At 40.3% G+C, this 25,678-nt stretch overlaps 1 protein-coding gene across 5 annotated transcripts in view; it reads left to right on the top strand.

Moving 5' to 3' along the window:
• The window catches only part of PTPRG (protein tyrosine phosphatase receptor type G), a 751,060-nt gene extending 728,331 nt beyond the window's left edge, over nucleotides 1-22,729 (top strand). For all 5 annotated transcript variants that reach the window (XM_070455761.1, XM_070455762.1, XM_070455760.1 and 2 more), the window contains 6 exons: nucleotides 351-427; nucleotides 919-1,047; nucleotides 4,953-5,099; nucleotides 6,049-6,191; nucleotides 17,398-17,533; nucleotides 18,114-22,729. In XM_070455761.1, the coding sequence (XP_070311862.1) occupies nucleotides 351-427; nucleotides 919-1,047; nucleotides 4,953-5,099; nucleotides 6,049-6,191; nucleotides 17,398-17,533; nucleotides 18,114-18,260 (779 nt within the window). In that variant the 3' untranslated portion in view covers nucleotides 18,261-22,729. The remainder of the gene's footprint in view (nucleotides 1-350; nucleotides 428-918; nucleotides 1,048-4,952; nucleotides 5,100-6,048; nucleotides 6,192-17,397; nucleotides 17,534-18,113) is intronic.
• The last annotated feature ends 2,949 nt before the right edge of the window (nucleotides 22,730-25,678 follow it).

Genomic DNA, 25,678 nt, shown 5'->3' with positions numbered 1-25,678 from the left:
TGTGTTGGTCTAATTGTAGGAACATCAAGCCAGGGTCAGCAGTGACCTCAACTCCTCTTTCGTCTCTGGCTTCTTTGTGACCTCCTGAGAAAGCGTCTCCCACAGCTGCATGTTATTCCCATAATGCCTGCGTCCTTCTGGGCACATGCAGATGGATGTGCAAAGTTTTCTTTTACATTCAGTCTTAGCTGATAATGCTTTAGCTTGGTTAACAACATAGGTTAAGTCTTAAAAAGAAACAGGACCCAAGGGACTCTATGGCGCATCAGGTAACTCAGCACCATCAACAAGGTGCTGTTGATGGTGTTTTGGTGACCAAGGCAAATGTGTTTTTGTTTTTTCTGTCATAGCTGAACGTGCTCGAGTGGGTCTTGCACCGTTGCCTGGAATGAAAGGAACTGACTACATTAATGCTTCTTATATCATGGTGAGAGTCAACAGTTGGTTATAAGTAAAGTCGCTTACATTGAATGGTGCTAAAGAGCAGACACCACCTATGCAGCTTTGATTTTTCAAATACTTTCTTGGTGTGTAATATCAAAATTGGAGAGATTTCTGCATCTGGAAACCTTTAACAAAGGATACCTAATCCATGAGGACACAAAAATGCTTAAGAAACAAGCTTGTTAAGGAAGTGATCGTCTTACTGATTTCACCCATCTAGTCTTGGAGTAAATGTTGAAATTACTGTTAAGTAAAAACAGCAGGGGGAATGAGAAGTGAATAGGGCACAGAGAGAACTTGTCTCTACGTGTTAGCAGAAGTATGTCTAAAAATTAGCCAAGTGCACCGAAAGCCTCTTTGGATTGTTTCAGTGAGGTTAGCACCATGCTGGTCTTATTTCATGAATGTGTTTTACTACCGGGGAGTTAGAATAAGACACTCATAATCGCTGGTTTTTCATCTTCCTAACTAAAGGGCTATTACAGGAGCAATGAGTTTATTATAACCCAGCACCCTCTGCCGCACACCACCAAGGATTTCTGGAGGATGATTTGGGATCACAATGCGCAGATCATCGTCATGCTGCCGGACAACCAGAGCTTGGTAAGTGAGGCCACGAGGATCCATGACCTTGTGATAGGGCGGTAGTGTCTGCATGAGCTGGGGAGGGAATGTAGACTGCTCATTTCATAGGTCTGCTCCAATCCTTGATTCCTGATTCTTAGTGGTAGAACCCCTCAACTCTACTGTACACAGTAGGTGACAGAAGGTTTTGAAAAAAAGTTCTTTTTCCAACCTCACTAGTGTATGAACTGACACTGATCTCTTCGTTGCTATACGTCACTGTTGAAAAACAAATGAGTAATAATAGTAGTCAACATGTATTGATTATATATCACCTTGTTTTTACATGTATTAACTCATTAAATCATTTCTACAACTTGATGACATAGGTATTGTCTTCACCTCCTTTAGGAGCTCAGAAAACTGAGGGAACTAGTTTGCCCAGGGGCATATACAAATAATTACAGCCATGATTTGAGTCCCTTGTCTTATTTTGTTATTGTACATGTCAACCCGACATCATAGAAATGTTTCCCAGTCCCCCCCCCCCAAAAAAAAAATCAGTATCAAAAGTACCAATAATGTATCATCATTTCCCCCCACTCCATTAGGCAAGCCAGATCTGTTACAGGGAAGGAGAAAAGGAGAGACTTTTTTGTTGGAAATTAACAGTGCTTTTTAAAGACCTCAACTAAGCTACTAATTCTTTCTCCTCCCTTTAGTCCTTCCCTATCGAGGTCTCCAGACTTTCCAGGTGGATCAGAGGTAAAGAATCCACCTGCCAATGCAGGAGACCTGGGTTTGATTCCTGGGTTGGGAAGATCCCCTGGAGAAGGCAATGGCAAGCCACTCCAGTAGTCTTGCCTGGGAAATCCCATGCACAGAGGAGCCTGGCAGGCTACAGTCCACAGAGTCACAAAGAGTCAGACACGACTTAGCAACTAAACAACAATTGAGGTCTCTAAGACCCTAGAGGAGAAGGGTAAGCACGTTTATGAAAATAAGTTTTAAGTGATACCACTGCACTCTCATTGCCTCAAGTTTTCAATCAGTTGGGTCTTCAGAAGTTACTACGAGGACATGGAAGCACACAGAGTAAAAACAAAAACAAAAATGATCTGCTTCCTTGAATGTCAGGAGTAGTGAGTTTTTTAATCAGAAAGAACAGCATGTGACTGAACCCCTAGTCTTGATGACATGCGTTTGACTATGTGCCCAGTCAGTAGGAACTTCACTTCGTCGCTTTCTGCTCCAGCTTCAGAATACCAAGACTGCTTCTGTGTGATAGAATGGCAACAGAGTTGAGAATCTTAAGCTAAAAACTGGAGTGTAAATTTTCAAATTAGCTGGCAATAGGGGTCTCTTCTGTTTGGCATATGGAAATTGGAGGCATTTAGGGTTGTTAAAACGTGCATTTGTTGGATGAGTCAGTGTTTTTGTTATCCTCACGGAACAGAGGACAGCCACTGAAAGCGTCTCTACCCACAAGCTCATTTGCACGGGCAGGCGAGTGGGAGCCTGGATCCAGTGAGTCCGCTGTGCGGGCAGCGAGGCTGCAGGCCCGGCCTGTCACTTCCAGGTCTCTCTCCGGCCCAGGGAGGCGATGCTGGAGTCCGGCACGTCCTCGCTCATAGCTCAGAGGTGGAAAGTCAGATTCAGTACCGCGTAGCATTTTCTAAGAGCTTTCCTGCTGGCTGAGTCGATAAAGAATCTGCGTGCAGCGTATAAGACCTGGGTTTGATCCCTGGGTCAGGAAGATCCCCTGGAGGAGGACATGGCAACCCACTCCAGTATTCTTGTCTGGAGAACCCCATGGACAGAGGAGCCTGGCGGACTATAGCCCATGGGGTCGCAAAGAGTCAGACATGATAATGTCTCTGCATTTTTTGTGTGCTTTGTTATTTATCACTACTGTAACTTTACAAGACCATGATTCTGTGGATGGTCCAAAAGTCACTGTGGCCAAGACATCTTTGCCTTATCCATAAGCAAAATGCTGAAGTCAGTGGCATTGTTTCTTTGTAATAGTCTGTCAAGTTGAGCCATTATTCCCTAGTTTACTGTCATGTGTTCAAAACTGTTTTTCTGCCTTTCTTTCACCTTTTTGTCAGTTGCTCGGTTGTGGGGTTTGTGACCCCATGGACTGTAGCCCACCAGGCTCCTCTGTCCAAGGGGTTCTCCAGGCAAGAAGACTTGAGTGGGTTGCCATTTCCTCCACCATTACTAACTCCTTTTGGCAGTTGTTAGGCCAATTAGAGAATTTCTAATTCATATTATCATCATAATAGTTATTTGAGTTACATAGTTTTATTATTCCCACTTTTCCAATATGGAAATTAAGGCTTAGTTAGATTATTCAGGATCATATCCAGTCCTATGCTTAATCTGTGTATTTGGTCAAATTTAGAGGCCTTGTTCATCATGTCTTTGTTGTTGTTTTAGTTGCTAAGTGGTGTTTGACTTTGTAACCCTATGGACCAGCACTATGTAACCAGCCAGGCTCCTCTGTCCATGGAAGGCCAGAATACTGGAGCGGGTTCCTATGCCCTCCTCCAGGGGATCTTCCCGACTCAGGGATCAAACCCACGTCTCCTGCATTGCAAGTGTGTTCTTTACTGCTGATCCACCAGAATATCTGGTAAAGGGTCCTAATTCCACATCCTAGGGCACAGTGTATTAAAATCCAAGACAGTTACAGACTTCTTTTGTATAGACTAAACCCGATTGCTAATCTGTTTCCCCTTATGCTGAGCTTTAAAAATAAAAATGTACTTGGCAATAAGCTATATTGAAACTTGAAAGGGTGATAAGTCTTATTGGACTGTTGGCTCATTTCTAATGCAACAATGTAAGATTAAACAAAACCTTGCTTTGAACATTATTCAGAATTATTTCTGACTTCACTAGTATAGTGTCTAGGCTTTTTCAGGAAAATGCCCATAGAAATCTATATTTTACAAGCAAACTGTAATTTGCCATTTGAACTGATGAGAAAAAGGAGACAAGGCTCATCATAATGACTGTATTTCTCAGTCTCCAACCGAGGCAACGGTTATCTTTTTCTTAGGCATTCATAGTTTTCAGGGAGATGATTCAAGTATCAAGCCTGAATACTGTATTAGTTTCAGATGTATAGCTAAGTGATTCAGTTATTTTTTCTGATTCTTTTCCATTACAGATTATTACAAGATACTTGAATATTGCTCTCTGAGCTGTAAATTGTTATTGCTTATCTATTTTATGTACTGTAGTTTCTGTTACTGAATATTTATGTTTACTCTTAAAATAGATAAACATTTAAAGCTTGCCTGATTCAAGACTGAAAGACTTGAAGTCTTAACATTGACAGCTTAACTTCCCTTTTACAAAGCACCTTATACTTAGAGCCAGCATGCTTATTTATGGACCCGAGCCTTGGTGTTTTCATCTACAAAGACAGAAGATAAAAACTGCCTTCCCTCACTAGTATATTAAGAAAAGTACATAAGATAATGTTTACAAAAAGTCTTTTGGAAAATGCTAGGCAACTGTAGAACTCTTAATAATCCATAGAATAACAATTAGCGTATCTTAGTTGCATTAAGCCACTGTGAAATAATAAAATTGATAGGATAGGAAATCATATCTCCTTTTTTATTTTCACACTTACCATTCCACAGCATTTCTCAGCTAGGGGTTAGACATCCCCTACAGAAGGAGCCTTTTTGGTTGTTAGAGTAACATAGATGAGAGGTGCCAAAAACCAGTGATTGTGTTTTACAATAAAATACAATAACCACTGACCGCAGCATGATGCAATATGGGTATATCAATAATTCTGTGAACCCAACTTAAAAGATGATCTGGGAATTATGGGAAATTGCAAACATTAAGAAATTGGTAAGAAAATTCAAGAACAAATGGTTGACAGCCCTGCAATTAATTTTTTTCTTTGGTGCCTGTAGGCTGAAGATGAGTTTGTGTACTGGCCCAGTCGAGAAGAATCCATGAACTGTGAGGCCTTTACCGTCACCCTTATCAGCAAAGACAGACTGTGCCTCTCTAATGAAGAGCAAATCATCATCCATGACTTTATCCTTGAAGCTACACAGGTAACCTCAACCTCAGGTAACAGCTGTACCTGGATCCTGGGTGATTCTAAGTCACAAGGAAGTAATCGATGACCCTGGTTACAGGCCCAGGCAGGCGTCTTGAGTATGACCTAATTTTAAATGTGCACACTTCCTTTTTTGCTTCCTTCAAGTATTTGCTTTTTCCAGGTGGAAGGATGAAATGTAGCAGTTCCTCTGATTGAGCGTGCATACAAATGGGCATGTTGACCTAATTATAAAAACAAGATACTAGAGCTCTGTAGTTACTGTGCCATCAGAAATGTAAGCCTTACAATATGTTGCAGAGGGGATAGTATTAAGATTATACATTAAAAAAAGAAAATACACAACATTTTGATGAGTAATTAACTACCTTCCTATGGAGTGGTTAAGAGGGGAGCTATCTTATTCAGTAAATTAAATACTGATGTCCTTACCCCTTCCTTGTTTTTATAGGTAAGATAGAATAGGATATAAAGTCTTTTATAGTTTGTTGTCCCTTAAAACGTTTGCCCGAACAGGATCCTGTTTCACTATGATAACCTCATTTGTTGCTTCCCTGGTGGCCTGGCAGTGAAGAATCTGCCTTTAGTCCAGGAGACACAGGTTCCGTCACTGGGACAGGAAGCTCCCCTGAAGGAAATGGCAACCCACTCTAGTATTCTTGCCTGGGAAATCTCATGGACAGGGGAGCACAACCAGAGTTCATGGCATCAGAAAGGATCGGACACAACTGTAGCAACTAAACTTCCACACCACCAGTCTCATTCGCTAACTGTCAGGCAGACCTCCCTAGTCCTTCCTCCTCAGAGCAGTTTGGGTCTCCTGGCAATGATGGCATTCTTCAGTTATCTAGACCATGTACTTCCCCAGGAGCAAGTTCTGGTTGTTAAGACATAGATAGGATAAAGTGAAGGATGACCTGTGACTCGTGTCATACTGGTTGCAGGATGACTATGTCCTCGAAGTTCGACATTTCCAGTGTCCCAAATGGCCCAACCCAGATGCCCCCATCAGCAGCACTTTCGAGCTTATCAACGTCATCAAGGAGGAGGCCTTGACCAGGGATGGCCCCACCATTGTGCATGATGAGTATGTACCAGTTTTCTCATTTTCCTGTTGCGCTGTGATAGGAGGAGGGAGGAAAGAGAGACCTTACAAACCCTCTCTCTGTGTGTGACAATTCCAGGGTATTGCTAATGTGCACATATTGTGGTTTCTACCGGGTACGTGCGGTTTCTAGTGCACCTGTGGAAAATGTTATTCATTTTAGTTTGCCAAGGGCTTCAGGTTCTCCTAGAGTACAGGTTCATCTTTCTAGATAGGACTGTATATTAGCCTACCACAATACATCTGCATGCTTTCCTAGATTTTCTGTTTCAGAAATGCAAACTAGACAATTACTTACATGTTTACAGTTATATTAATTTATATGTCATAGTTTATATTATCTTTAAATCCTTACACTGATTTTCAACAAACACTAGGTAGAAAACCTTTTAAAATATGTTTAGCTGATTAGTAATCAAAAAGTTAACTCTTATTACTAGTAATATTTATAGTTTACAATGTGTTTTGAAGTTTACCATCTCTGGAAGTTTAAAGGCAAAGCATGATTTGCTTCTAGCTCAAAGCTGCTAAGTGTCTGAATGGAGTTCAAACCCAGCGCACTCTCACTTTAATGAGAGGGACAGGGTCCTAGATATACCTGACGGTGTATGAATATCTGGAGTCAAAAATCACAGATGGGACTTGACCTGCAAGACAGTGGCAGATGGTTTCAAATCTCACAAGCCTCTAGCCCAAGTTCCAAGGTAGGTAGCTTCCTTAGTCAGCAAGTTGTTAGGCATTTACTATGTAAATTAAATTACCACCCTCTCTGCTAGTGTAGATATTAATACATTTCACAGTAAAGCTTATAAAATAAGCCTTTGCCTTGACCTGATGCTGTCACAGGAAGTGAACAGAGACTTCTGGCTGAGGTCAGTACTGTCACCAGTTTGAAGCAAGCCACATGATTGGCTCCTTCCAAGGAGTCCGATGGTCTTTTTAAGTGACTATTTCAAAATGTTAGCCTGCCTCTTAATTAGATTAAGAAGAATTAAGAGGCTACAGTCTATGATGTCCCAAGAGTTGGACACAAGTTACCAACTAAACCACCACCAGTAAGTAAGATCCCTGGAAATGTGACAACCATCGGTACTGTTTAAATGACACAGCCAGCCTCAAAATAACTAGGTACTTGCTCCTAGTCTATGCAGCTGTAGGATATGCAGTTATAGCAAAAAGTGAGGACTGCTTCTAGAGTCCCCCCCCACCCCCCACTCATCTGGGTTGGTTTTTCAAATACCTTTTGGATTTTACCAACTTTTACCAATTCAGACTGAATTCTAATGTTGCTGCCCAGTTTTGTGACGGATTTTGCGGTGCTAACAGTACTCCAAGGATCTGCCCTTCAGTCAGGAATGCAGCTGATCTCATATTAGAGAACGGAGAAAGGGGCGAAAAGTACAACTTTAACAAAACTGTTTGACTCATTTATCTGTATACAGCTTTGGGGTGGATTGTCTTCTGCAGTGATTTTCATTTTACACTACATGCTGCATATGTTACCTCTGGATTTAATCAGATATAGCTTGCTCTTAGGTCTAAATAAGAAAAGAGCAAGTTAATCCTGTACTAGAGCATCTTCATATGTTATGTGGGTGAGCTGGATGAAAAGCCGCTGAAGATCGTGTTCATTCATTTATCCACCATCTTTAAGACAGAAATGAGTCCCTTAAAATTATTTTTCTACATTACTTGAGCAAATTTGAAGTTTTTAAGTAGTTGCTAGCTCTAGTACAGCACTCTGAATGCCAGTTACCTTTCAGTTTCCATCTTACTTACCTTTTGCACCCCTAAATATCCCTTCCTGCAGACACCTTAAGTCTAGTATCTGTAAGTCCAAACTCACCCTTCAAGCCTGCTCCCATCCCCTTGGTGGTACAAACCAGAAACACATCAAAGTTCTTCCTTGTGCCCCTCACCTCCACATATCATTGGCCCCCAGGACACTTTCCAAATCCTTCCGCAATCTGGTTGAAGTTTACTGCTCCAGCTATCATCCCAGTCCTCCTGTCCTCTCATTCAACACACACCTCAAAAGGCACTCTCTTTGAAACTGTCTCTAATTCATCCCAGAGGTGATCCTTCACAGACAACACATCTTTACCAGTGCCATTCCTATTCATCATATCCGCTTCTCACTGCTTGCTTACATGATTGTCAGCCCCACACTGCGGAGGCCAGCAGTGCTAACTCATTTGTCCCATTCTCCATAGAGTGTAGATAAATACTAGTAGATAAATGCTGGTATGAGTTGGTACTGTGCTTCAAGCTAGGATGACTTACCCATTATTCAGGATATGTGCTTATATATGAACTTCCCCCGGAGGGCCTTGTTTTTGTTTTGGTTATTGTTATTTTACCTGCCTACATTCATCTGTGGACTATAAAGCTAATTTACAAAGTTTTTAAACCTCTGTCAAAAAATAGATGGGGGCAGGCTTGGAAAGAAGGCCTGGGTGCTTCCACTGAAAGAGTTAAACTTTTAGCGCACAAACTCTGTGATAGCTGCCTGGTTCTCACAGCTGTGTGCCAGGTGAATGGAGTTTCTAGATAAAACTATCTCTAAGGGTAAAACTTCCTCAACAAAAAGTAAGCTCATTCTGTCTGAGCACAGGTTAAAGGCAAACGCCTTTGTTCTCAGCTTCCTATGTTCGTCTGCTCAAGACAGTTTTATCCAGAGGCTGATCTGTATCATTACTTGTCAAATGTTAAACACAGGGCCTATATTCCTAAGAACAGTGTGGAACACAGTCATGGTGTAAGAAACACTGTTTTATGAGACAGTGGTAGATTAGACCTTCACTTACATAACTAAAAGCTAGTTTCTTGTGTGAATACTACCCACCCTGTTGGATGCTAGAGTGGGCTGATTTCATTCAGCAGTTCTCAGAGTGGGATCTGAGGGTCCCTGATTGGGAAGGGTGGTGGGGTGGTCTCTTAAGACCCTTCCAGGTGATCTAAGCAGACACAACAGTTTTCAGAACAATACAAAGGTACTGGTTGCGGTCTTCACACTTATTCTGTCTTGAGTGTACAGTGGAGTTTTTCAGAGCAACCTGACCCAGATGACATCCCCACTCTGACAGCGAAGGGACTGTGTGCTTGCATGGTTGTGTGTTTCAATGTTTTCTCAGCTCTAATGTCTGATACAGTGAAGACTGACAGCTAAAGCCCAAATAAGCAAAAGCTCTCTTAGGGGGTTTTCAATAATTGTTAATTTTGACCCGAGAGGGTCTGTAGCAAATGCTGAAATATATGGACTACTTTCTGTACCAGCTGCTGTAAAGACACCCCCTCAAGTTAGAACTAATTGAGTCCTCCTTTTAATCAAAATCACCCCACGAGGGGAGTAGTTTTAGGATCCACTCTTCCTGTGTGCACAGGTATCTGGTTAGTAAGGGTCAGAGCCAGCACCAGCTACTAATGTGTTAAGTCCAGAGTAAAGTGAAAACATAGGACCCCCTTTCTCAAAAATTATTACCAGTAAAGAATTTCCAGTTAAAGAAACAATCCTAGTTACCATCACATCAACAAGAATAAAATACCTAAACTACTGCACAGTTGCACTCATTTCACATGATAGTAAGGTATATAATGCTCAAAATCCTCCAAGCTAGGTTTCAATAGTACGTGAACTGAGAACTTCCAGATGTACAAGCTGGATTTAGAAAAGGCAGAGGAACCTGACATTAAATTGCCAACATGCACTGGATCACAGAAAAAGCAAGAGAATTCCAGAAAAGCATCTACTTCTGCTTCAATGACTATGCAAAAGACTGACTGTGTGGATCACAACAAACTGTGGAAAATTCTGAAAGAGGTGGGAATACCAGACCACGTTACCTGCCTCCTGAGAAACCTGTATGCAGGTCAGGAAGCAACAGTTAGAACTGGACATGGAACAACAGACTGGTTCCAAATTGGGAAAGGAGTATGTCAAGGCTGTATATTGTCACCCTGCTTATTTAACTTATATGCAGAGTACATCATGAGAAACACTGGGCTGGAAGAAGCACAAGCTGGAATCAAGATTGCTGGGAGAAATATCACTAACCTCAGATATGCAGATGACACCACCTTTATGGCAGAAAGTGAAGAACTTAAGAGCCTCTTGATGAAAGTGAAAGAGGAGAGTGAAAGAGCTAGCTTAATACACAACATTCAGAAAACTAGTATCATGGCATCTGGTCCCATCACTTCATGGCAAATAGATGGGGAAACAATGGAAACAGTGACAGACTTTATTTTTGGGGGCTCCAAAATCACTGCAGATGGTGATTGCAGCCATGAAATTAAAAGATGCTTACTCCTTGGAAGAAAAGCTGTGACAAACCTACACAGCACATTAAACAGCAGAAACATTACTTTGCCGACAATGGTCCGTCTAGTCAAAACTACGGTTTTTCCAGTGGTCCTGTGTGAATGTGACAGCCGGGCCATAAAGGAGGCTGAGCGCCGAAGAACTGATGCTTTTGAACTGCGGTGCTGGAGGAGACTCTTGACAGTCCATCCTGAAGGAGATCGGTCCTGGGTGTTCACTGGAAGGACGGATGCTGAAGCTCCCATACTCTGGCCACCTGATGTGAAGAGCCAACTCCTTGGAAAAGACTATAATGCTGGGAAAGACTGAAGGCAGGAGAAGAAGGGGACGACAGAGGACGAGATCATTGGGTGGCATCACTGACTCAATGGATATGAGTCTGAACACACTCTGGGAGATGGTGATGGACAGGGAAGCCTGGCTGCTCCAGTCCATGGGGTCACAAAGAGTTGAACACGACTGAGCAACTGAACAACAGCTAACACCATACAAAAAATAATTCTAAACGAATTAAAAACCTACAGGCAAGACCAGACACTATAAAGTTCTTGGAAGAATGCAGAACCGCATTCCCTGATGTAAGTCACAGCAGTGTCTGTTTTGATCCATGTCCTGTATTATGGAAATAAGAAACACATTAGACCTAATTAAACTCAAAAGCTTTTTTGCACGAATAAAGGAAACCACAGACAACAAAAAGACAGCCCCCAGGATGGGAGAAAATACTTGCAAACTCTGTAACCAACTAGGGATTAGTCTCCAAAATATACAAACAGCTCATGCAGCTCAATATCCTAAACCAAACAAACAAAAAGTGGGCAGAAGACCTAAGTAGACATTTCTCAAAGGAGACATACAGACAACCAACAGGCACATGAAAAGATGCTCAGCACCACTCATTATTAGAGAAATGCAAATCAAAGCTACAGTTAGGTAGGTCTCACACCAGTCAGAATAACTTGCCTTTATTTTCTCATCTACTTCCACAAGTCTTATAAGCTTGCCTTGCCATTATTCCAAGATTAATGTATATTCAAGCTTTAACTCTGTTTTCCTTCCTGCCATAATGATTTTGAAAGGAAGCCTCACTTCCTTCATAGTGAAAGGGTTTTTACCCCTGCATTGCCATCTTGGTTATGATTTTTAAAACATCGTATAAGCAAAACAACAATAATTGTAATTATACAAAGTAGTTGCTTTCAATAATAATTATATGAAGTAGTAAACAGTGTGATTAAATGGCAAAAGGCCATAGGTATTATACACCCTGATGATACGAGGAACCCCAGTGTCTCTTCAAATGAATATAGACAGAGCCACTTGAAAACATTCCTGTACATTGGGAACTTGCTTTCATTTCTTTGAGGCATTGACAGAGGAAGATGAGAATACATTTTAACAGCTAAGAGTTAAAGAACTATTGCTCTCAAGGGGCCCTTTAAGAAAGTGGCAAGCTACCAAACCAGTGAATTTATATACTATTCTTATATTAGCTAAGTTATAAATTACCTGTGTCACTTTTTCACCAAGTCTTTGTAATGTAAAGTGCAAATGCGTGAGACTTGACAAACACCCTTTAATCCTACTGAATTCCCTAACTTCTGAAAAAGGATGGCCTTTTTCAGTCTTTCAAGACTGATTACTTTATAAAGTATCTGTGCATTTGATTGATTTGACCTAGTTTCTAGTCATGTTTAAAGTCTCATTTTGTAGGAATTTCCTTTTATTTAGGTATTTATTTAAGAGTGGCTAAGTATTAAGGAAAGACAACCCAGGCAAACAGCAGAGTAATCCCACACAGAGTGCGCACTGCATAATAAGACACCCAATACCTGACTTTCCTAACTAATGGCTATGCTTAGCTTGAAGGGGAGAAGGAAGAAAGATTAACAGTTCACAGAATAGATTAAGCAGAGATTAGAAGGTTAACTATTGAAAAAAATTAATACCAATGATTGGGGTGGAGGAGGGGGGAAATCCCAGCTATGCTACAATGAGAAGGTAAACCCAATTCATTTTAGAATCTGAAGAAAGACAACATGATGAACAAGAAGAAAAAATACAGTGAATCCGAGTTAAAAGAGCAGTCATAATTGTTTTAAAATAATCCACACAGAGATCTAAAGAGTTAATGAAATGAATCAAATACACTTATTATGAAATTGGGACAAATTAGAGGCTAATAAATGGAAAGGTTAAGAGATGGGCTAGTAGTAGAATGGACAAGCTGCAATTAGACTCAGATATGGAAGTCAGATACAGAAGTTCTGACATCAGTCTAAGGGGGATGATCTATGGAGAGATAGATGAAAGAGGAAGGAAAAAAGTTGAAAAAAAAATCATGGCTGAAGATTCTATAACAACTAAATAAAGGGATGGGATATTAAAATGAATTATCAGGATACAATGAATAGTAACACCTGAAAACCATAATTAACAAGGCTGATCCAGTAGCGACCTGTAACAGTATGTACCCCATCAACAGAGGAATGGATAAAGAAGACGGGGTACACATACATACCGGAACACTACACTTGCATTAAAGAGAATGAAATAATGTCATCTGCAGCAACATGGATGGACCTAGAGAATCTCATACTAAGGGAAGTAAGTCCGAGAGAGAAAGACAAATACCATGTGGTATCGCTGATTTATGGAATTTAAAATATGGCACAGATGCACCTACCTGCAAACCAGAAAAAGACTCACACATACAGAGGTCAGACGTGTGCTTGTGAAACAGGAGAAGGGGAGTGGGGAGGGTAGATGGGGAGTTTGGGGTCTGCAGATGCAACCTGTTATACAGAGGACAGATAAACAACAAGGTCCGATCATATATACCACAGGGAACTTTCTGGCATAAATTCTCATGGAAAAGAGTTAAAAAAAAAAAAAAAGAATGTATACATGTGTTTAACTGAGTCACTTTGCTATACCGCAGAGGTTGGCACAACATTGTAAGTCAACTATACTTTGTTTCTAAAGTTCTACTTTTTAATTTAAACATTTCTAAATTAAATACATAAATGTTAAAGTCTGTACCCAAGAGAAGGAAGGACATTCCGAGTACCGGGCGAGAAAGACAAAAGCAGGGACAGTGGAAGAAACACAGTGTGTAGTGAGGGAACTACCAGTAGTTCAAACGGGGGCAGAAAAGACTGCCTCAACACCTTGACCATCACTGAGAATCTCTTAAGATGATGATTCATATTTAAACGTTACTGGATTTTAAACTTAGAATACTTGTTAATTTAAGCTGGAATAAGGATCCAGGCTACGGTCCATTACTCAGAATCAGTACTGCCTCACTTTGATCATGGAGTCAAATTGGTGACCAATTTTTAATACGAAGGCTCTGATCATTACAAGAGTCTCTTCAGACAGAGATGGTTTATTTATAATTACTCACCATAAATGAAACTTGACTATATTGTTAAAAAAAAAAAACTGGTAAATTACACAAGGCAACATTCATTGGTTATAATGCATTATTTAGAAACCAACAAAGAAATGAGACCCCGAATTGTTACATCCAGACCCTGAAGTCCTTACATCTGGTATTAGAGATAACTCATAGGTTAAAGAGGTAGTGAAAATAGAAATTACATATTCCTAGAACTAAATGATGCTGAAGGCACTACATTTCAAAACCTAACAGGACACACACTCAGAGGGGGGAAAAAAATGTATAGCCTAGGTTGCATATATTAGAGGAAATATAAAAAAAGCAAAACAATAAACTAAGCTTTCAATTGGAGAAGCCAGAAAAAGAACCAAATATATCCACAAAATGTACTAAGAAAAGCAAATAGTAATGAAATGGAAGTAAGGATGAGGTCAACTTCATTGCTTAAATTTTGTTAACAAGAGATACAACTTTGGAAAATGGTGAAAAAAGCAGAAAAGGCATAATTTATCATTGGGGAAGAAAAAAAATCTACCACTTAACTGTAGTCCTCAAATGTTTCAAAAATTGTTATTTAAGTGTGATAAGATGATGTTTATTTTTAAAGTCCTTTTGGAATTTTACACTGATTTATTAAGAAATCTGGGGTTTGCTTCAAAACACATGTGGCGGAAATAGACATGAAACAAGACCAGCTGCAAGCCGATGATTGTTTTAGTGACAGAGCCATGAGGGTTACTGTACTGTATTTTACTAACAGGTTAAAAATCATATAAATGTTTTAAAGGAAACGAAATAAACTTTTTAAACTATTTATAATACTATACCAATAAATTGTTAAGCCTACCTAATCATAATAAATGATACTTAGTGAACATATGGCACTTACCAGTCTCTGTTCTGCGCCCCCGACGTGTATCAGCTCCAGTAAAAAAAAAAAAAAAAAACCCTCGTCTCCCAAGCTATGACCCCAATTACTTACCTGGATATGCATTGTTTATTCAACCTCAAAATGGGGATATTAATAGTACCTGGATTTTTCTGAGGACTAAAATCGTTGGCACATATAAAGTACTTAGAAGCCTGGTACATAGAGTTTTCAACCTGTCAAGGCCCGCTACGTTTTGACCAGGCTACGCCTGAGCAGGAGCATACGGAGAAAACAGGTATTGTAACCTTGATTAAGAACAGAGACAAAGCTAACGCCAGAATGGGACAGTGTAAGCCACTGTTGCTTACTTGAATATGGGTACAAAGATCTGAAGAAAATGCTGTCAAATAAAACCCAGTGTGTTATATTGAAAGAATTACATACATCACTTAAAAAGATTCCTCCCAGAAATACAGAGCTAGTTAAACGGTACCAAAAACTGCTCTCAGTGAATTCAGGACTTTAGGAACTTTTTAAAACTTATAGATGTTTGAAAACATACAATAGAATGACACCCATTCATGATCCCCATCCCCCAAAGAAAACACTCTTAGCAAACTGAAAGTCAAAAGCATTCTCTTTAACTTGTTAAATGTTACTTCTCAGATGCCTATAGAAATACTTTTACTTAATATTAAGAAAGTAGAAGCTTTACCATAACACAATATGGTACCTCTTTACAGTGTCAGAATGGAAGACTATTGATATCCTATCCAATGCAGTAAAAGCAAAAGATTTAAGAGGTATAAAAGAAAGACATAATCGGCATTATTGGCAGATGACGGTGCAGCCAACTAACCTAGAGAGGCCACAGATTATTAGAACTTAAAATAAGTTCTACATGGCTGAATACAAGTGCACCATGTGAAACATCAGTAACTTCCCTACATATCCACCGAAATCAAACACTGATGTCCTAAAGAGAGCCCATTCTTTGGAGTAACAGAACCTACCTAAGAATCACCCTAAAATGACATTGGCAAAAACTACACAGAAAACTGGACTTTCCTGGTGGCTCAGTGGTAAAGAACCTGCCTGCCAATGCAGGAGGGTTTGATCGCTAGGTCAGGAAGATCCCCTGGAGAAGGAAATGGCAGTGTTCTTGTCTGGAGAATCCCATGGACAGAAGAATGTGGTGGGCTACAATCCACGGGGTCCCAAAAGAGTCAGACACGACTTTCCAACTGAACAACAACATGCAGAAAACTATAAAATCTAATTGAAAACTACAAAAGACCTGAGTAAATGGAAAGAAAGATACGTTCATGAACAGAAAAACTCAAAAAGAGGTTTACTTCCACAGATCTACTTAAGATATTCAGTGCAGCCTAGCCAAAATCCCAACAACTTTTTATATTCCTTGACAGTCCAATATCAGTTAATATAAGGTAGAATGGGATGAGGTAGAGGGTAGAGGTGTATGGAAATGAGTGTACAAGTGAAAAATGCAAGTACATACGTCCAAAGCCCTAAAAGTGAAACAGTAACTGTACCTCTAGCAGCCAAGACTATTGTATAAGCCTGCTTCATCAAGTATCAAGACTACTAAAACCCTATGGTAATTTAAACAACTGTGGGGAAATACAGGATGAAAAAACAGAGAAGCAGATTAAAGGGCCAAACTAGAGAGTTCAGCAATAGGCCTGTGTATGTGAGAATTTGGCAAATGATTAAAAAGGCAGCTTAAATCCACGAGGCAAGAGGAGACTATTCACTGTAATATGCTGGCGCAAGTGGTTATCTATTGGAAAAATCACTAAAATCAGACCCCTACCTTACATCAAAACAAGAATAAGATTCCAGTGGATTAAACAATTAAATGTAATGAAGTAGAAAATTGTAGGAGAGTATTTTTTAAATACTGGGCTCAAGAAAGCATTTTGAAATGGCCTGATGAAAATACCTGCTACCCTCTCTAAGCCTTTTTTGTGTCTGTGTGTGAGGCAAACAGAAACATATTTTTCCAAGAATTTTATAGAAGGTGGTCATACTTGGAAAGTTCCACTTCCATGCCAGAAATAATTACTAAATATGAAACTCACTGAAAATTTTCTGATTTGCCTTTTGAGCCATAGATTTCCATTTTTATTCAGATTCTGGAAGTTCAGTTTAGCCATTTGGAATTTAAAAAAAAATTTTTTTCCAGAGCTTTTTGCCTCTTTCTACTTGTCTCATAGCCTTCAGTTGAAATCCTCATAATATTTTTCCTATCACATTACCCAACTCCTCCCTCACTTCAAATCTTCTTACTGCCCTCGTTAAGTCTAATTTTGAACTTTTCAAATTAGACATCAAGTTAAATATCTGATAAACCATTCTCAAAAGAGGCCACATTTATAAACAAGTGTCACCTTTACGCTACCCTTAAAATGTCTCCTCTTGTCAGCATTTCATTCATTTCTGTGTTCTAGAATAGGTATCAATACAGTCTCCCTAGCTTCGCTAGAAATACGTGAAGGTGACTTCATTCCAATATGTTCAGTCTTTTAGCGATTCTGAAATGGCCTTTTCTTTCTTCTGCCTCCCCAAGGTACGGCGCAGTTTCAGCAGGAATGCTGTGTGCTCTTACCACCTTGTCCCAGCAACTGGAGAATGAAAATGCCGTGGATGTTTTCCAGGTTGCAAAAATGATCAATCTGATGAGGCCTGGAGTATTTACAGACATTGTAAGTACTGTGTTTATTTGCAAAACCTGTACAACATCAGCTGAAACTCAGCCTCAGCCTGTACAACAGCAGTTCTCAATGGGCGTGAGGGTGGAGTAATTTTGCCCCCAGGGGATGTTGGGCAGTGTTGGAGACCCTTTTTTAATGATCACCACTGGGGATGGAGTTAGGTGAGTGGAGCCCAGGGACACTGCTAAACATACCACAACACCTAAGATGGCCCTCTACAATAAAGGATTCTCTGGCCCACACGTCAAAAGTGCTGAGCTTGACAAACTCTGCTTTCTAGAGTATATAGTGTTTTCTGACGATAAAGTACAGATTTCATATTATCTTAGTGGACCATCAACACTGAGAACTCATTCCAAGGGAAGAGAGATGAAAAGGACACGAAGCAGGTGTAGGTTTTGATCATAAAGGATTCCACAGATGATTTTGTAAGTTTCTTAAAGAGTGTAGACATATTCCCGTGTCCCTAGTGTATTTTTCACAGTTACATTTTTAATCAGTATTTTTACCTGCAGTGAAATGAGATGAAGCTGTTCTTCGGCTCCAAAATCATCTTCCTCTCGTTTTCCAGGAACAGTACCAGTTTGTCTACAAAGCGATGCTCAGCTTGGTCAGCACTAAAGAGAATGGAAACGGCCCCATGACAGTGGACAGGAACGGCGCTGCTCTCACCGCGGACGAGTCGGACCCTGCCGAGAGCATGGAGTCGCTGGTGTGACTGGAATCGTGAAAGAGTGCTTCATTTGTAAACCTTCTGAAGACTGAGAACTTTTTTGAGGCCTTTTTTTTGCCAGACTCTAGGTCTAGGTTATATGATAACCCAGTTACTTTTTTACACTGATAAAAGTTTTGATATTTATTTTTTGCCATTTTATGTCTTAATGGTATCCTACTGAGCATATGCACCTCTGTTCATTTCCCACAGTGAAACGCGGTTTTACCTAGTTTGCACTATCTGATCAGTGTTACTGCCTATAATCTGATACTAAAGCAAACCCTGACGTGACATTCCACGACACCATACATGCTACTTTTTAATTCAGTATAGTGAAGGTCTTTGTTAGGACAGTGACTCTTGATTTTTTTTTTTTAATTATTATTACTCTTGCTAAAGCAGCTGCATCCTCCTGGCAGGCAATGCTGTCCTTTTCCTCAGTCCTCTCCTATTTTTTAAGGCACTGTTCAATACTTCTGTATGCCTTCTGTGTTTTAATGGAGTGGATGAGCACTGTTTTCTTTTAAAGAATAGTGGGGTGGGGGGGCTACTCTGAAGGTCTGTCAATGTCATGGCCTTGAGAGAGTCCCATTTGTGATGGTGAAGGTGTCCATTAAGAAACAAGAAGGTTTAAGAGTCATCTGATGTGAACATCACTTCTTAGTTTCAAAGTTATATTCCTAGCTTTAAAAAATGCCCAACTGTGTCAAAATAAAGGATATCTCTGTATTACAGTTTTCACAGTAGCTATGTGGACAGTGTGTGTTATTTCCATTTTGATTCTCTCAAATAGTTACATCACTGCCCCCCAAATCAGGGCCATCTTTTACAAGAGATGGCAATATTTTATGTAACTCCAGTTATGAAACCCTTTAGTGAGTCTTCATTAATGCCTCATGGTTTATAATTTCATACCTCTTGGCAGGTGGAATAATGCAAATCTTGGCAGGTGTGTAATTTTGAAAGTAGTCATGGAAAATATTCCTATTACTCATATAGCAATCTAATAAAAAAACTACCTATAGATTTAACATTCTTATATTCTTTTCTTTCCTTTTTTTTTTTTGGCCAAATATTTCATGATAAAGTTCATTAATTACATGCATTCTTCTATTTAAACTGAAAATATTGTATTAATTAGCAAAAAGTCTTGGGACTATCTAGGTTCCTCCACATGGAGAAATCTGACTTGGAAAGAGACAATTAGAATTTTGAGTGAAAGGTAACAGTGACATTTTCAAAGACTTCGTAACAGTAGGAGACAGCTTTGTATGCTTTTATGTATTCTAGCCTCAAAAACAGGTTCACTTCAGTAAAAGAGACTGGTCATAGGGACACAGAGCCCAAGGTGGTCATCTCCCAGAGCCATATTCACCCTGCCGTCCATCATGGGAAAATCAGGAGCGCTCACAAGAAATTTCAGTTCAGCAAGTTAGAAAGATAAGCTACTTACTGAGATCCGTTTCTTCTGCTGCGTATTTGCTTTTGAGGGGTGACTTCTGTCAGAAGTTAAGCCATCACCAGGACTGAGCCTGTGAAGAGGAAAAGGGTTTTGGTTATTTTTATTTTTTTATGTCAATAAACATCAACCAACAGGTCACACTGGCTATGACCATACTGTCTGGCTAGGCATTAAAACATCTGTGATAAGCAGCACTGAGATTGTTTATCCTGAGTTGGTTTTCTATGAAGTTTGTCAGAGCGGAGCTGAAAGGACCAAAGCTGCTGAGGCCTCCTGGCCCGGGATTTCTAACACGTGGGCCAGGTCAACCATATTTTCCTAAACGACATACCTTGCCAGGATTCCTCTCATCTTCCCATCGCGCAGACTCGGCCACACGGGGTAGTCCACCATTCATGAACTGTGAGGGCTTGCTGGAGAGAGTGTGGCCGGGTGAGCCGTTTCCTCAGCTGTTATGTGGTGGAGGACACAGACACACTCACCGTCCCTCCGCTCCCGTCAGAGGTGACGTGCGGAACCTCTGCCTAACACTTGAGGGAAAAACCCTGACCTCCCGAACGCTACCACGACCGGCTGGCTGAGGGAGATCAGGAAGGGGAAGGTTTCAGCCTGGTTTCACCTCAGCACCGCAAGAGCCAGGCCACCGCAGTCCATTATGGAGGTCGCTTCCGCTGTACGGAGTGCTGACGTGAGCTGACTCTTCTCAGTAGGTGGCACGGGGGGACCTGACTTTCAGAAGTAACGTTCAAGTTGGGGTTTGTGGTCCCTCTGTAATTTTTTCAGACACATGGCAAGTATTCTCTCCTGGGCTACTTTTGTTTTCAGTCACTCGTGTCCACCCCTTCGCAACCCCACAGACTGCAGCCCGCCTGACTTCCCTGTCCTTCACCATCTGTGCTATTACAGAGGGTCCAATTCATGGAAATTCCTACCCTCCAATTCTGTGACCATCTCTTCCATGGGTATCAGAATCATGGTAAAAAAGAGAGAGAGGTCAAAGATAAAGCAGAAACATCACAAGGATGGCTTAGAATTTCTCTGTGAGCATTCAAGTGTCTGTAGTAGGCCTGATCCAAAGTCTACAAACCCTAACCCACTGAACCACAAGCAACTGCTGTTTGCCCATCTTGCCAAAATGGCCCAAACACACTTTGTGGAGGATGATTATACTTAACAGTTCCTCACTTCTGTATAGAGTGTATCCTATTATTCTTCATATGGCATTGGCAAATATACGCTTGTATCTTTCCAGAGGCAAAGAGTTTCAAAGATGGTGTTTTCTTTGAGACAGAAGCACATTGCTTAACTAAGTAACAAAGTTATTAGCTCATGCACTCAGGAAGCAAGGAAATAGCTATTGCAAATTACTGTGTGCTATGTTAGAAAAATAAGCTTTTAGAGTGTGTGAGTTCTAGGTAAGCAGAAGGCACACATTCAAAATGAACTGCAAAGATCAAGACAAGCAGCCATGCTGGGCATCAGAGAAAACACACCTTGTTGCCACGAAGAACCTTACCTGCATCTAAAAGTTACAGTTCTTTCATATTTAAAAAAAGGTTTCCTTCTGAAATTCAGGATGATTAAGATGAGGTGAATTGCTTTTCCTAATCTTTATGCCTTGGAGCTTTCAGAGTCAATTTCAAGCTGCAAGGTCAGAGATGTTTATGGCATTTAGGGTCTGGTGGCTGGTGGTTTTAGCCCGCAGTGACGTACTGAAATCAACAGATAACCTTAATTATTTTATAATGACACAGCACAACTGCCTTGTTACGAGTTTTCTTAAATGCATATATACTGTATTTAAAACTTAAAATATAGATAACCAATTTACCAAAGACACATACTAATTGTAAGCAAAAAATTTTAAGAAAGAAACCCAAACTCATCATAATTTAGGAAATAATAATCAAAACGTAGTTTGTCTTAAGAATCTAGCAAGTTATATTGGAAAATGCATTTCCAACTCCTGAGTCCTAAAGTTTATGTTCAAATGGTGCCAGTGAATTTTTATATGAAGGGAAAATGCCTGCTTTTTTTTTTTTTTAAACAGCTGTAATCTCACTTGCCCCTTCGCGCTTGCCCATAGCTGCCATCTAACATACAATACTGGCTTCACTTGTCTCTAGAAAGAAGGCATGCAGCAAACCAGGAGGAGTTGTAAGAATGGTATTTGGCCTCTACTTTGTCTTAGCTGTTAAACTGTTTTTAGTATTTTTGTTAAATATTTGCAAAGGGAAGCATTTTCTACAGAGGATAATTAATTTCAAGAAAAATAATCTTGAGTTTTAAGAAATAAAACATCTCCAGAAAAGGAGACAAACGATTTTATAAAATGTCGCAACTCTCCAACATTTGGGGTAGTGACTCCTTTTTTGTTAGGACATTTGAAACTAGCAAGTAGCCATTGTTTCTTAAAAAAAGAAAAAAAAAATTCAGCCTTTGTGTGGATTCATGTTTCTTTCACTTCATTTTGAAATAGCGAAAATCATTAAAACTGTAAATATTTTGTTGCTTGGATAAGCATCTTCTGGGAACTTTGTATCTATGGTATATAATCATAGAATTTTATATTTTCATATAAAGCTAATTTTTTTCTAGTTTCAATTCTGTCATAGTTTTTTTTTTTTTTTTCCTTTGTGGTGGATATGTGAATTCAACTTTCTGTGTATTGAAGTAGCAAGAACCATCTTTGCATTCCAAAAGAATCCAACATGTGTTATTTCTTTGAGGCAGTGATTGTGACAGTTGGGTTTTCTTTTTTAATTTCATTGACCATTTGTGCAATAGGAATTAGACATAATTAGTCACACTGAATACATTTGTTGCATTGACCCATTTGGATAAAGTGCTGTTTTTGTTTTTTTTAATTTGTTCGGGGGGAGGGGTTTTGTAACCTGAAATTTTTCCCTTTTTTCTTCTGTTTAAAAGTATATCAAATCATTCTATTATAGTGTTATTTAATATGTAAATTGTATTGCTATACATAAAATAAAGTATGGTTTTTGATGTATTCATTAGTGCTGAGCATTTCTAAGAAAATACCTACATCCAATATCAGATTACTCGTTTCTTTTAATAGGTCACATTTATACACACAGACCCTTGGTCTTAGTTTTCATGGTAGTAAATCATTATTAGAAGTCATCTTCACACAGGCAGAAAACCACAGAAATGTCTTTTCTGAGTTCTTCCTCCTTTAAAGAGTAAACAGTAATATTTTACCTGCATGGCAAATGAAACTTTGCTCACTTTATGAACCTCATGCTAAATTATAAGTAGAATTATTGTCTTATCCAGGGTATCAACTAGATTTGGAGCAACTCCTCCCTCTAAACATTTACTTTGTCAGCAAGACTTCAGGAGGATCTATGAAATACATACATAAGACCCTGTAACTCCTACTGAGCAGAAATTTTGCCATCTCCAAACACGAGTCCCCAGATGGGCAGCTTGGGTCCACCACTGTCTGAACTTCGAGCAGCACGACATCAGGAATTCAAGTCCTCACTGTGCCTCCAATTTTTCTTTCCAGCAAGATAAAGAACTGATGGTTCACTCTCTGAAAGTAACTGGGAATTTAACAAGCAGCACATTAATCCTTCTTGTAGTACCGACAATAACAATCAGCACCGAAGAATGCAACTCTCTACTGATGTGACCCTTTGAGTGCGTGCTCAGTTGCCCCGTCGTGTCTGACTCTTCGTGACCTTGTGGACCACAGCCTGGCAGTCCGTGGGGTTCTCCAGGCAAGAAAACCAAAGTATTCTTCCTTCCCCACTTCCTTCCCCAGGGGCTCTTCCCGGCCAAGGGACCGAACCCCCATCTCCTGCATCTCCAGCACTGGTAGGTGGATTCTTTACCACTAGCGCCACCTGGGGAGCCTGGTCTTCCTCAAACACCCAGGGGGACTCAGTCCTCTCTACCAACTGTTGACCTGTAGATCATATTCACTCTACAGATACATTGAGGCCATCATCTTTATCACAGTTATTAGTTTCCAACATCTAAAAAGTGAAAACATTTTACAGTAAGATTCAGATTTCAAGCTCTTTTCGAAAACGCGCGTGGTGTCACAGCCCCAGGCTCCTGTTCTCACTGGAGCGTCATGAGCCGTGGAGGCGGCGCTGCTGCCCCTTTTAGGTGATGCGTGTTCTCCCCAGTTCACCCGCGTCTATGCCTGTCCCACTATGTCAATCTGCCCGTCACCAGTCTACCCTGCCTGGATCCTCCGAGCAGCTGCACATGATTTTCAGACCATCATATGCCTCAGGCTGGTAAATCATCAACCAAAAGGATCAGAGAAGGATTTATACTGGTCTTCCATCATTAAAATAACAGGAAGCCAGCAAGAGGCAAAGAGGTGTTTTAAGAGGCAGGAGGTATGACTGTTCAAAATAATTAACAAATCTATTCTCTACTCCACGGCTTTTAAAGGAAATAAACCAAGACAAGAAAACTTCATTTTTGTTACAAAGAATGGGGCAAAGAAACGAGGGCCAAAAGCCACTGGTCCAAAACCCCATTTTCAAACAGTTACATTAGATGTTGAGCATATGAATATTTAGAAACAAGTCACTACTAACCAAGTCTAGATTCAGAGACAGAATTGAAAGCACTGTTCTTATATTTCTGCCTGTTTTGGTGAAATAACATAAAGGTACTAGAAAATGACAGGAACTAGAAACCAAGAACCAACAAGGTAAAACTGACTTTTGTGATCATGAAGTTTGGCCGCAAGAACAGGCCCACAGTTCATTAGGATCTAACAACTATATTTGAACTGTGGTGTGGAGAAGACTTAAGAGTTCCTTGGACTGCAAGGAGAGCCAACGAGTCCATCCTAAAGGAAATCAGTCCTGAATATTCACTGGAAGGACTGATGCTGAAGCTGAAACTCCAATACTTTGGCCACCTGATGCGCAGAACTGACTCATTTGAAAAGACCCTGATGCTGGGAAAGATTAAGGCAGGAGGAGAAGGGGACGACAGAGGGTGAGATGGTTGGATGACATCACTGACTCAATGGACATGAGTTTGAGTAAACTCCAGGAGCTGGTGATGGACAGGGAGGCCTGGCATGCTGCAGTCCATGGGGTCACAGAGTCAGACACGACTGAGCGACTGAACTGAACTGAAAAAGAGAAACGGATGTTTTTCTCGCAGGGCTGCTACAAGGAGTGAATGAGAAGTTCTTGAGAAAGTCAATGAATACTAACTTACATACCTAGCCTATAAGTTTGCTTTAGTTTTAAAAAATTGCTTAGCAAACCTTTCTTCAACCATGAAATACAAAGTCAACTACCTTCGCTTACCCAACTAACAGTAGTGGTGAGGAATTTCTTCACTGGTAAGGAAACGGAGCACTTCAAACCAGATCAAGGGATGATGGGGACGGAACTGGATGGTGAGCGTGACCCAGACAGCTTCCTGTCCAGAAACGGGAGCGGCAGCCCAGATGGTCACGGTGCCCGAGCCTGAGTGTCTAAGCTTCTAATGGCTGAAATCTCCATTCCAAGGAAGTTCATTGTTTTCTTAAGAACAAGCTTCATAATTTCAGAAGAGTGAAGCCAAAAGCTTCGTATCGGTTAACATCCAACACCAAGGGCAGAACATTGTGCGGCCCTATTTAAACAATGAATGCTGTTTCCACCTCTGGGGACAGTGCCCGACCTCAACCCTCAAGGCCTACACACTAGTATACTAGTGATAATTCCTTTTCCCTCATTGACTTTTATCTTCTTTACTTCCCACTGCTTTCAATTTATCACCGTCATCATCAGCCATCGTGTTTCCTCACCCCAGACCTATGCAGCCTCTGATGATCCTACTGTGAAGAAGTGACCATAAATTAGAGACCTTTCCTTTTTCTTTACCAGATTCTTATAAGCCTATAAATCACATTATTTCAGACTATCTGATTATATATGCAAGATAATCTGTCCCTCTGCCAAGGCTTTAT

Source organism: Odocoileus virginianus, chromosome 26, assembly GCF_023699985.2.
Source record: "Odocoileus virginianus isolate 20LAN1187 ecotype Illinois chromosome 26, Ovbor_1.2, whole genome shotgun sequence".
In the NCBI taxonomy this organism is placed as follows: Eukaryota; Metazoa; Chordata; class Mammalia; order Artiodactyla; family Cervidae; genus Odocoileus; species Odocoileus virginianus.
The sequence above is the reverse complement of the archived record's forward strand: the minus strand, read 5'-3'. Positions and strand labels throughout refer to the sequence as shown.